This window comes from Populus alba, chromosome 18 (genome assembly GCF_005239225.2).
Source record: "Populus alba chromosome 18, ASM523922v2, whole genome shotgun sequence".
Lineage (NCBI taxonomy): Eukaryota > Viridiplantae > Streptophyta > Magnoliopsida > Malpighiales > Salicaceae > Populus > Populus alba.
Genome location: NC_133301.1, coordinates 3911490 through 3924649, shown reverse-complemented (window position 1 = coordinate 3924649; position 13160 = coordinate 3911490). Strand labels below are relative to the sequence as shown.

The 13160-nt window shown below is 30.9% G+C and overlaps 1 protein-coding gene across 1 annotated transcript; it reads right to left on the bottom strand.

Annotated features, from left to right (window-relative positions):
- Positions 1-10384: 10384 nt before the first annotated feature.
- LOC118053680 (ethylene-responsive transcription factor TINY) lies at positions 10385-11785 on the bottom strand. Its single transcript, XM_035065004.2, has one exon. The coding sequence runs from the start codon at positions 11280-11282 to the stop codon at positions 10530-10532; it is 753 nt and encodes a 250-aa protein (XP_034920895.1). The 5' UTR covers positions 11283-11785; the 3' UTR covers positions 10385-10529.
- Positions 11786-13160: the final 1375 nt, after the last annotated feature.

Below are 13160 nucleotides of genomic sequence, written 5' to 3'. Positions count from 1 at the left end.
TTTATAGCCCTCCCTATTACTTCTAATTTGATGATTATGAACATTTCTGAGTTAATTCCCTGAAGCCATTGAAGGGAATTAGAGGGTCAAATTCTAGATAGTTGTTGTAAATCTTCATAACTCCTTTCTAAACACCTCAGTTGTAGCCTATATTGTCTTTTCTTTCTTCATCTTGGATTACAATATAAATTTCTATCGAAATTTCTGCATTTCTATCGAAATTTCTGCATTTCTAAATTACATAAAATTTGCAAGATAATTAAGAAACCTTGAGTTGCATTTGAGGGGAATTAGATGAGAAAAGAATTTGTAACCTAGAAGAAAAATAAAAATAAGACAAGACACACAAGCTCTATTTAATAAAAATTACAACAATTCAACCATCAAATAAAAACACAATTACATTGATCTTTAATGCACATAATTATCAATCATGCATACAAACAAAATTGGTCTTTAATGTCTATAATCATCTATCATGCATAAAAATATTTTAATATCATGATAAATTACATTGCATTTTCAATTCTAATTATTGTCTTTATGTGCTACTATAAAATAATATTTCTAACAATTATAAATATTCGATCAGAACTAATTTGATAATTTCCCGAAAAACATTTAACATAAATTCCATGAAAAACATTTTTCAAAATTTAATAAGAAAATTAATCACATAAAAATTCTTATTCATATCCTCAACAATTTTAGAATTCACTAAATAAAATTTTCTAGTTTAAAAAGAACTCTCATTATCTTAGAAAAACCAGTTTTCTAAATATTATTTAATTAAACCATTTAATTAAATAAATCCTAATCCCATTATGATATCATAAAACTCAAAAAATTGAATTAAACAATTTAATTCATTCCTAATCCTATTAGAAAAATTAATTCTTTAATTAAAATAATTTAAGGCATAAAATCCAAATTTTATGTAATTAAAACTTTTTTAATTAAATCCTAATCATATTAGAAAAATTAATTCTATAATTAATTTAATCTGGGTTTCAATTAAAATGAAATCAAAATTTTATTTGTGGGTTAAAAGGGCATAAAAAGCAGGGTGAAATAGTATTTTATATTAAAATAAACCATATTATCATAACACAAAATGGGATGGATAATGGGTTAAAATACCCAAAAACCCTAAAACCATCTCTAACTCCCCTTCTTCTTCCATGTGCCGCTGGCAGGGCACCTTGCCTTCGTTGTCGGCGTGCTTTTTAGCGGCAATCAAGGTTGTCATTGCACTAGTAGCTGAGACCAAGGTCGCCATTGCCTGTAGCCACGCAAGGTGTAGCCCTCGCGAGCTGCGTTTGCAGCATCGTAAGGTTGCTGCCTTGCATAGCCATGGTGGCTAGCACTGCCAATAGCAGTAGCACCCCAAAAAAGGCACAGTCCAAATTCCAATAGTACCTGGCGCTGCAACCCATGACAATACGCAACATTGATGCACGCATATTTTTTAAAATAAAAAAAATCTGATTTTAAAAAATTCATGAGAGAAAAATTAACCTTTTTAAAACAATATTTATTTCACACATAAAATTAATTCCTAATAAACACCAATAAAAATTAAACCATGCAATCAAGCAACTATAATTGTTTTGAGGAAGGCTCTAATACCACTTCTAAGTTTCCCAAATAGCATACATGTGAAAACAATAAAATAAATTATTTGGAAGTTTTATAAGATATTATTAGATAGATCTAGAATTGTTTAGAAATTTATTATTTAAAGATCTAATATTATTTTTTTCATCTTTGAATAATTATTTAAATGTTGGATTGTCGTAAATCACAGGTTATCCAATTATCTATCATCCAATAGTAATTCACACGAACCACCACTGAGAAAACTCTTAAATTACAATTTAGAAGAGAGGGGTTGCTATATACATAGAGTTATAACTCTCTATTATGTCATCCATACAAAAATAAAAGGCATAACTTATTATTTATATAGAAATCTAAAACATTCTATAAATTGGCAAAATATCAATTTGGCTTTTGAGTAATATCCATATATTAATTCAGGATAATTTTAGAAATTAACTCAATCAAGTTTTTACTTGATTTTTTCTAGGTCTAGAAATATAATCCTTATATTAATTATATTATAGTCCTTAATTTTTAAAATATATTTTAATCAAGTCATACTTAATTAAATCATCATTTATGTCTGATGGTTTTTTATATATGTAACCCAATAAGTTTCAAGTATATCGGTTCAAATATAAATTATAATTCTAATTAAATAAATTAAATAATTTAATTATTATCAATATAATAATTGATTAATTTATATTAGAAAAGTCATAAATAGTTTAGTTTAACCTTTTAGTCACCGGTTTCTTAATATAATTAATATCATTTCATCAATAATGTTTTGATTTAACATTAAAGTATGGAGTATATTTGTGATGTTAAATCATTTTGTTCTCAACATAATATTAATATTCATTCATCGTTTGAATAAGATTTGAAACTCTTTTAAAATCTCATTCAGTCTTGAACAACAATTTCTCAATCAATACTATTTAAAAACAAATGAAATATTTTTTCTAATTCACCTAGTGTGATGAATTCTCTCTTAATTATTCAAATATTTTCATATAGTTCATGATATACTAAATGTTTTTCCCTTCATTACCTCGATTAAAATAAAATGTAATAGGATCAAAGTATAACATTTTCTATATAAGATAATTTACTGATCTCAAGTCTAAGAATTACTTATATAACAATTACATAAGTCTTTCTCTAAACATATATGATATTTCTATATAAAATTTTTATGTTGGTCAGTTCTGAATATATATGTATATCCATGTAGAATTCACATAAGTCTAGGTTGCTCGCTTTTGTTTACATTAAAATAAATCAAACAAAATTTCGCATATCCACGGTGCATTTAATAAATTTATGTGGTTCGTAAATTATGAATCGAAAAAAGGAAGGGAAAATAATAAAAAAAAGAGGTTGACAGGAGACTTGAGATGGGGCCTTCAATTGCTTTGAAAGAGGCCTCAATCTAAGATGGGGTCCTGTAGATTTGGTTTCTCGTACAAATAGATCTCTTCTATTGGCATAAAAACGCGTTTTACAAAGAGATGGGAAGCGCACAGCCAGATTTTGGTGGGATCAAGAAGATGTTAGGAATCATACATGGGAGGCCATGAAAGAATCGCCATAGAAAGTTTTTTCTTGAGCTTTCTGATCAACTATTTGGAGTCGAAGGTGAAGATTGTCTTTGGCGAAATGAACAAGACCCCAGCAGACAATGGTGGGGTTTCTCAAGCTGTAAAGGATGAGATATGAACAAATATATATATAGTTTGCGCATAGCAGGAAATTGCTAGGATTGAAAGTAGTATTCCACTTATGCAAGTTGATAAAATTACATTTTATTTTGTTATATGTTTTTGATGAGTAAATCCAATATATGTATTGCATGTGAAGGGTAAAAAGACCAATGTAGCACAAAAATGGATAAGGGATATGGACACGACACGACATGGATACAATGATATGGAAATTTTAAAAAAATTAAGATACAATAGATGGGGTTATTTTTTAATGTTGATTTTTCTTAACTATTATATATATTGTAAACATATATATTTTGAAACTAATACAAATTAACACTAAAATACCTATATAATGAATTGTGTATATATATATATAATAAAGAAATAAAGGTAATGTTATTTATATTTTCTCTAGAATTATAAATGAATTTGCATGTCTAAAAATTCAATCATCTTAAAAAATGATTACAATGCTTTTGGAAAGATAGATCAAAATTTCATTTTTCTCTTTCAAACCTCATTAGTGCTACTCACCTTTATTTTAATTTACTATTTATGGAAAAATCAAAAATATATTTTTTAATCTAAAAATAATGATGTCTTATCTTATTTAAAATTTAGATAAAATAATTATGCTGCTCACATTTTACTTCAAATAACCCCGGCGTAAAATATGATTATATCAACAATTATAATATTGCATTAGTTCTCATTATTATAAAAAATATATAAATTAAAAATAATTAGTGAAAAATTGTTGTAAGGTTAAGTTTAATTAAATGATTATCATAAAAATTAATAATATATAAACAAAAAGGAATAGGCGTGTGTGGTACCATCTCTACCGCATGAAAGGCGCTCATGTACTTTGAGGGGCATGTGCAGCGTCTTTTAGAGGCCAAAAATACATTTCCATCATGTCATTGAAAACATTATTGCATCTTTTTACTATTGGTACAACGGTATCATTGATCACCTGAAAATTATAGATTAGTCATCTTTGTTGTTGGTATTTAAACTTTTGACCTTATTATTTTTTTTTTTCTCCTTGGTGTTTTTGGAAAAAAAATATTTGTTTTCAATTTTATCCTTTAATCTAAATTTATAGTATGATTTTTTTCAATTTGGTCCTCATTGTTTTAATAACTATTATTTTTTTTGGCCCTTCTGTAGAAATTTTATTTGTTTTCAATTTCATTATTCAATACAAGTTTATGATATATTATTTTGACCAATTGTTTCCTCATTATTTTTATATTTTTCTTTTGTTAAAGTTATTTTTTTTCAATTCCACCCTTCAATCAAAAAATTGTTTTATATTTTATGTCAATTTTGATCCTTATTCTTTAATTTTTTTTATCCTTTTGTTAAATTGTTTTTTTTTTTCAATTTCACCATTTGATCAAATATAAAATTTATTTGTATTTCAATTGTTTTGATTTTTTTTTTTTGTATAATTGAAATTCTTGTTTCAACTTTATCCTTCAATATTTGATTGATTGAAAATTGACCTTTGATTTTTCAAGATAGGATGCTTCTAGTGTAATGACTCAAGTCACAGGTTTCAAAAGTTACATAGGTTTATAATTTTTTTTTTCTAAAATGAGCTTTATAATTTTCTATTAGGTTATTTCAATCTTATAATTTGGGTCATGGGTTTGACAATATATTTTAGGTTGGCTTGACCGTGATTATTGGTATTATAGGATTGTTATGCTAACTTGGGTTGACTAGGGATAATTTTTTATATCTTTTTTTAACCCATTTTGTCTTGCTGCATTTAATGTGTGTGAATTGAGTTATATCGTTTATCCCCTTTCAAAAAGTTGTTTTTTCCTCATGTTATTGTAGTCACTTTTTTTTATTTGATCCATATGTTGTAGTTGCCTATTTTTATCATCTAATTAAAATAAAACCAACTGCGTGTCAGATAAAAAAAGTAATATAAAAAAAGTCAAGACCACAAGGAATTATTTGACATTGCTATTAAACTCGACTTAGTGAGTTAACCTTGAATTATTTCGACCTAACTTCTTGCCTAGCCTAAATTTCAAATTAACCAGTGTGTGAGTTGCCCCAACGTGACCTAGTTGACTTGACGGATCCAAAGATAACTCAAACGACTAGTAAAAACCATGGTTTGGCTATAAAAAAAATAAATTGATAACTGTTTTATATTGAGAATACAACATAGTAGATCGACATAGGCTTTTCAACTTAAACTCTCAAACCGTCAGCCTAGATCATGAACTTCACTAAGTTTAACAACTTTGTTTGTCTGTTAAAAAAATATATTTTTTACTTAATAATATTATAACAAAAATAAATGCTTGCAAAATTAAGCACTAACCAAAAATCGGGATGTTTGTTTGAGATTACAATAACTTCATATAAAACAAATTGAAATAAAATTATGAAAATCAATTCAAAATCGATCGAATGTTGAAGGATGAGATCGAGAAAAAAAAGTGAAAAAATATTCAATCAAAAGAAAAAAAAAATAGAAGAGGGGATTAAAACAAAAGAAAATTATTTAGAATTGTTATAAAACTTGACGTAATAGGTCAACTTTGAAACGTCTCACCAAACTCTTGTCTTATCCATGTTTAAAATTAACTTGTATGACAGTTCCCTCTATATGGCCAAGTCGACTTGATGGGTTCAAAAATAACTTGAATAACTTATAAAAACGTGGTTTAGCTTTTAAAATGTTTTCCAACTTAATATTTTCTTTTTCTTTTTATTGTTTAAATGATAATATAGTAGATCAACTCGGACTTCCTAACTTAAATTGCCTAACCCATAATCTGAATTATAAACTCCAATAGGTTTAAAAACATTTCTTAGAATTATTTTTTATATAACAATATGATAATAAAAATAGATATTTTCAGACTTTAGCACCAACTAAATACCATAATATTTGTTTAAGACAACAATAATTTAATAAAAAATAAACCAAAGCAAATTATAACGATGAATTCAAAATCAACAAAATATTTAAGAATAAAATTTAAATTAAAAAAAGAACAAAAGAAAAAACATCCAATCAAAAAAGTAAAAATTTAGAAGATTGAATTAAAAAAAAAAAAGTCAAAGAAAAAAAAAAGGCAGGGGGGAAACCGAAACTTTTTTTAGTAGTCTGGTAAATAGTATTAGGTCTAGCCTGGGTGGACATCAGATGGTCGTGAGACGGAAAGAAGTACTCTAGAGGTCTAACTTTGAGCGAATCCTGCTATTATTTTCCTGTTCTTAGAGAGCTTCTGAGTACGGGCCATAGGGAAACCTGGTGTTAAGACGCCATCCTTGTCTGAGGTACAAGTATTAAATAGGTATAATGGCATCATTGATCCAATTAAAATCCTATTAATGATTATACAAAAGAATTACCCTCTTTCTAGTTCTTTTTTCCTCTTTCCAATTATTAAATTGGAATTTCCTGCTACTCATCCAATAAATTACCCTGGCCTCTCTGCACCACAAAATTCAAAGGCTCAGGTCCAGAGGTAGGGCTCAATAGGGAGCAGGAATAACAATGTGGGGCGGTGATGAAGAAAAAGTAAAAGCCTACTTTTTATGCGTTTCTTTTGTAGATTAATGCTTGTTTTCCATGAAAATGAAATGGTTCCACTGTTGATGTCTCATGATAATGCATGCACAAGGGAAAAGAAAAGAAAAAAAAACAACAATTAGGACACAAAATATTTTAAAGTGTGTACGGATCAGAGAAGCCAGGATCTCAGAGAGTGACGCAGAAAGAGCAACTATTCAACTGACATCTGTGCCCTTCTGCAGCGCAAACACACTCAGTCGCCCTGAACATACAGAGTAAATTAGAAGTCTTTTATTTCTTTTACAGAAAGATAAAAGAGGATGGAAAAGTCGGATCTCCCGCACATACAATATATTATAGAATCGTTCCTGAAATAGAAAATATTTCAAGTCATAATCGGAGAACCTTTTCTCACAAAAAAATGTCATGCGCGAGAAAGGGCAACAATCATCAACCGCTACGCCGACAGTTATAACATTAATCACCGGATTAACATATTGTATCAAGCTTTGGATCGAGGATAAGCATTTTTCTAACACTAATATCTCAACATTGCTTTTTTAATTATGTATATAAAGAACCCTAAATGGCATTGTTTTAATAAAAAAATATATGACTCATTCCAAAATGGCAAATCACCTCTCGTGTCAAAATCAACAATCAGCAAGTTGTCTCGTTTTATAACTAAGCAATTGCTGGTGTATATATTTTAACAAGAAAATAATAATATATACTCGTATATCTAAATTAAAGGCGTACAACAAGAGGTAGTCTTGTCCATTGCTCCTCCACATATTTTTGTACACGTGACAAGAGAATCACTTGTGACCTGGCTTAGCAATCAGACCCTTAAACTGGTTCGTCATGAATGAATGCGTCTTCTGAATTGCCTTGCTTGGTAGTAAAAGGAGTGCCCCTTTTCCAACAGCCGGCCGATGTGGGGTCATTGGACAGCTACTTAATTAAACCATCATATCGGATCGTGCTTGATCGGAAGTGATTCTGATCACCATACCCCATCATCCGGTTAGTAAAATCACCGAGTATGACCATCTTCAATCAGCTTTGTCAAAATTATTTGAAATTTTCAGAATTCTCAGGCACAAAAACTAGTGGAACAATCGTTGAAAGATGCCAGCATTTGCAACTAGGCCAAGGACACTGTAAAAATTGCGCAAGGTTAAGAGATGATGGCAATTGATTTAGCATTACTTTTCTCCCCAACATGCCGAGTTCAATTTTTTGAACATTAATCTGCTAGCTGCGTCATTTTAGCAATCAGACAACGTGAAAAGAGCTGCACTTTTGTAACACAAGTCTTTCAAAAGCAAGAATACACAAGCCATGAAAATGAGCTTCAAAAAGACATGAAAAGAGACCATTCTTTCTAATTATTGTGAGAGATCACTGTTACTGACAAACTTGGCTTCCTGTAGCATCAGAACAGAACAGTTTCTTGCCATGTCAATACACCATGCAAATAATGGTCTCTTGTTGTTGGAGTGGGATTGGGTGGGGGTCTGAACTGGCCAATTGCACTAGCTATGTGGGGATCATGATAATGCCATCCCACACAATAAGATACTAAGCATGTTTATAAGAGGTCAACCACGAAATCAAAATATGGACCCCTCGTCCATATATATATATATATATATATATATTCATATTAGGGGTTCGGGTCAGCTTATGTGCACGTCGATCAATTTTCACTGGTTTTAAAGTTAATTATCAGATAAGTTTCTAGTGGTTACCAATATTAATAATTACAAAGCTTGAATATGAGACTATAAAAAAATAAACTTCTTGATTTAAAGTTTTTATTATTGGACTCCCTCTTAGATGGTTAGGTGGCCTTGGGAATTTTGTTTGAAATGCTAATGAACTTAGCTTTTTATGAGACCACAGGTCAAAAAAAAGTTGTATGTTTTTCATTTTTTGTACACAAAAACAAACGAAAGAGTTGAAGGGAAGGCACCCTTTTTTGTCTCGACTCAATCAACCAGACTGCAGCATGCGGGATAAAGAAAAAATCTGGATGCAGCATCTTACATAACTCAGAAATTTTAATATCTGTGAGTTTTCAACAAAGAAATCGATAGAAAAAGATATTGATTGTTTTTTTAATTACTAGATGACTGGTTCGCTTAAATTTCTTTCACAATTAAAGATGCCTTCTCGGCCTAGATGCAAGAGACGTTCAGTGATTTGCCTCATGCCACGAAAAGGAAACAAACAATATCAAACACACTAGCATAGCAATAATACTTTTTTAATAAAATAATATAGCCCGTGAAATATTAAAAAATAAAATAGTTTAAAGAAGTGTCTTATATGATTCCTTCAAATTATAAAATAACACATAATCTACAATAAGAGAAGACATGACAGAGATAAAAAAAAGAAAAAAGAAAAAAAACACAGATAAATTATAAGCATACTGAAACTTTGATTACTATATTATTAGTATTGTTAAAATGATTTCAACGAAATGAATCCAATAAAAATAAAGAAGGTCATAAATAATAAACGAAAGTGAGTCAAACGAGTCGTTCAAAGGTATTAAAGTTTATTTGCCTTTGAACAACTTGAGTAGCCCACTTTGATCATCATTTGTGACTTTTTTTAGTATCGTTGGATTTATTTCATTGAAATCTTTTTAATGGTACAAGTGACGTTATTATTATAGCTTCAATGTGTCCCCAGAATATTTTTTTTTTATTTATTTTTCTCTTTTCTCTCATTTCATTGTAATTTGTGAAGAGAAATGAAATAATAAAATAAAAAGATTTTAAAAGTACATCAAAACTCTAATGATGATATCATCAATATTGTTGAAAATATTTTAATAAAAAAAATCCAACAATACCATGAAAGATAATTAACAATAACTAAAGTGGATCACACAAGCCATCCAAAGGCAAATGAACTTTGACATCTTCAGACGACTCATATGACTTACTTTATTAATTGTTGGTGATTTTTATTGGTGTTTTTTTATTTATCTTGTTGAGATTATTTAAACAACACAAATGATATGTCATGGTAGTTTCGATGTGTCTCTCACAACTCTTTCTTTCCTCATGTTTCTCTCTTTTTCTTTTTTATTGTAAATTATATAAGTTTATTTTATAATTTGAGAGAATAGCTAATTATACTTGCAACTTCTAAATAATAGATATCATTTCGACTCTTTAAACTGTGCAATGTATTATTTTACTAAAAAGAAAACATTTTTGTGCTTAAACAAAACAAAAAAAACTCCCTAGAAGATCCAGAAATGATGGCCACCATTCTAGATTCTTTCTTTGCTAAAAAGGATAAAAATTCCACACACACAAGGCTACCAAGTCTTTAATGTGTTTTCGGCAACTAAAACCAAAGGAATTTATCACACATTTTTCCCTCTTTCCAAAAACTGTACAGTTAGATTCATTCAAAGAGGTCATAATGTTACATAACAACAGGAGCAGAAAACACAGACACCAAAAAGAAGAAAGAAGACAACTTTTAACCCTTCAAAGAAAAACAAGAAGGGCTAAAAACCTTCATAAGATATATATAAAAAAACAAGACAAAGAAACAGAGAGAAATTAAGAAAGAACTAACACACTCAGATACATGTACAAACTCACATTTATTAAAAGAAGGTAAAAAAAACACTAATAATCCCATAAAACAGTACTCTCATTCGGCAATGTAAAATCATCACAAGCACACCCGCCGCCGCCTCCACAACAGTGATTTTCCATGCTTTGCATCCATGGCGGAGGATACATCCACTCATCAATCGAGTCAAAGTAAACAAAATCAGTGCTCAACTCATCGTAACTCGTTTCAAGACTTGGCAACTCAACAATCTCACAGAGCTCTTCCTCTTGAGACGACAATTCCATCAAAGAAACAAGTGATGTCAAAGAAGATGTCGAAGAAGACGATGGAGATGTTGTGGTTGCTGTTTCAGATTTTTGGTCAAACTTGTCCATTTGAGCAGCTTTAGCAGCGGCTGCTTGAACATCACGAGGAGCAAGTGAAGCTGGTCGAGGTAAGTAATTGGCGAGTTCGGGGAAATTAAGAATAGCTGGGTTTCCTTTGATGCTTAAAGCAGCGACATCATGCGCACGCGCTGCCATTTCTGGTGTAGGAAAAGTGCCTAACCAAATGCGAGATTTTTTGCGTGGCTCACGAATTTCTGACACCCATTTGCCCCAGTTCCTCATGCGAACTCCACGATAGACTGGATGCTTGTTTGAGTCTCTTATCCTTTTTATTTTCTTAGAAGGAGAGATATCTTGGTCTTGTAGAGGTTTCTTTGATTGGGTACAGTTAGATAAGGGTGAAGAGGGTGAGGCTGGTGACAAGGAGTTTGTTGAGCTACTTTCCGTCTCCGAATTTTGTTGATGATGATCACTCATTTTTTTTTTCAGAAAAAATAAAGTGGGGTGATTATTCTTTTTATTTATTTTTATTTGAAGGGTAAGTATGTGCTAAATGAGGGAATGATGGATATACTTAAGCTGTAAGCATGTAGTGAGCAAAATAGTAGTGAAGTGGAGGAGAAATTAGTAGCCACGGTCAGTGTTTTGAGACAAAAGAGAGCACAAGCTCCTGAAGATTGTTGTTATGGAGCAAAGACAGAGATAGGATGTGGCACTACGGGGTGGATCAGTTACAGGCGGAGAAGAATCAATGAGAAGCGACGCCTGGTTTTTTCTGCAGAAGAGAATGAAATCTGAGCTCTGAAAGAGGAGAGAAAACGAGGGTACTATCAGAATTACCAAGACAAAGGGGGAGCTAAGAGGGAGTATTGCACATTATTTCATGAAAAGCTAGCTACATATACTTGATGAGCAAGGGCTTGCTTGCCCTTCGTTACATCATTTCCCAATGACTCATACTACACTTAAAAGCATTGAAAGAGAGAGAGAGAGAGAGAGAGAGGGAGAGGGATGGACCCATAAAGGAAATGGGACACCCTGCAAGACCCTATGGTGCAATGGGGTCCCTTCCTATAGTACCACGCAACCCCTACGATCGATCCTTCTTTTTAACCAGTTTCTCTATTCATTTTCCCCTTATCTTCTAGCTAGCTTTCCCTGGCTGCCATTACCAACCTCTCAAGAATAGCTTGGGTGTCACCATTTTGCCCCTCTCTGTATGATTAAACATATTCCTGTCACAGCTTTCGCTCTAGATTGGTTGGTAGGGATATAATAATCTTATTAGAGATACTATGAGGCAGCAATCCAGGGCTAAACAGTGCCTCTTTGTGTCTCAATCTATTGCATGATGATCTATTGCAATATTATATTGCTGAGTTATCTTAGTCGATATGGTTTTGTCTTTAATATTTTGAGGAACTAAAAATCACAAATGGTTTTCATTGCTCACTTGTCTAAATCTTAAGGCCCATATTTATCCTGTCCCGATATTTAGCTAAGGCCTATACCTAGCTAGTAGCTGAGACTTTAAGGAGACCTTAATTCTTTTTTTTAAAAGACCTTAAGGAGACCTTATAATTATCTCTTTTTATTGTATTATTCTCATGCCTTAACTATTAATAAAATAATGTGTCCGAATAAAGTTAAAAATGCTTCAAAGGGAAGCTCACGTTAATAAAATTATTGTACTTTCCCTTTCTTCCATTTTACTTTTCACTTTACCTCTAAATTTTAGGAGCTAATTCTAAATGAAGAGTTCTTCCTTAAATTGATGGGGTCAAAAATTGGTTTTCTTGAGTGATTATATATATATATATATATATGTGTGTGTGTGTGTGTGTGTGTGTGTGTGTGTGTTGTGGGTTGTGGGTTGGAGGGGGGTGGGGGTTTGGTAGTAGTTGCAGTGGACTCCAACAGTGACAACCAAACCAAATACGAGTCACTAACTCATTTGGGTCCCAACCCTATTACCATTTTGTTGTGTCCATGGGCACACAACGGTAGCTCGATACATGGTGTGGTTATGTTAACAAGGCAGCCTAATCTTAATAAATGAACTTTACCCCACATGTTAAAAATGACTTCTCCTTGGAGAAAATCCAAGGGCCCTTCCTTAGATTATAGTGTTTCACATATCACTTGAATTATTATTCATTAAATGTTGATGTTGATGTTAAAAATAAAATTTTTAAAAATAATTATTTTAATATATTTTCAACTAAAAATAATATTTATCACTATTTTAAACCAATTTGTATTTGATCATTTAAATTTTAATTAGTTGGTTATCATGAATCTTTAATGAGCATCATCATAATTATACCTTAAGAGTTCTATTATTATTATTATTAT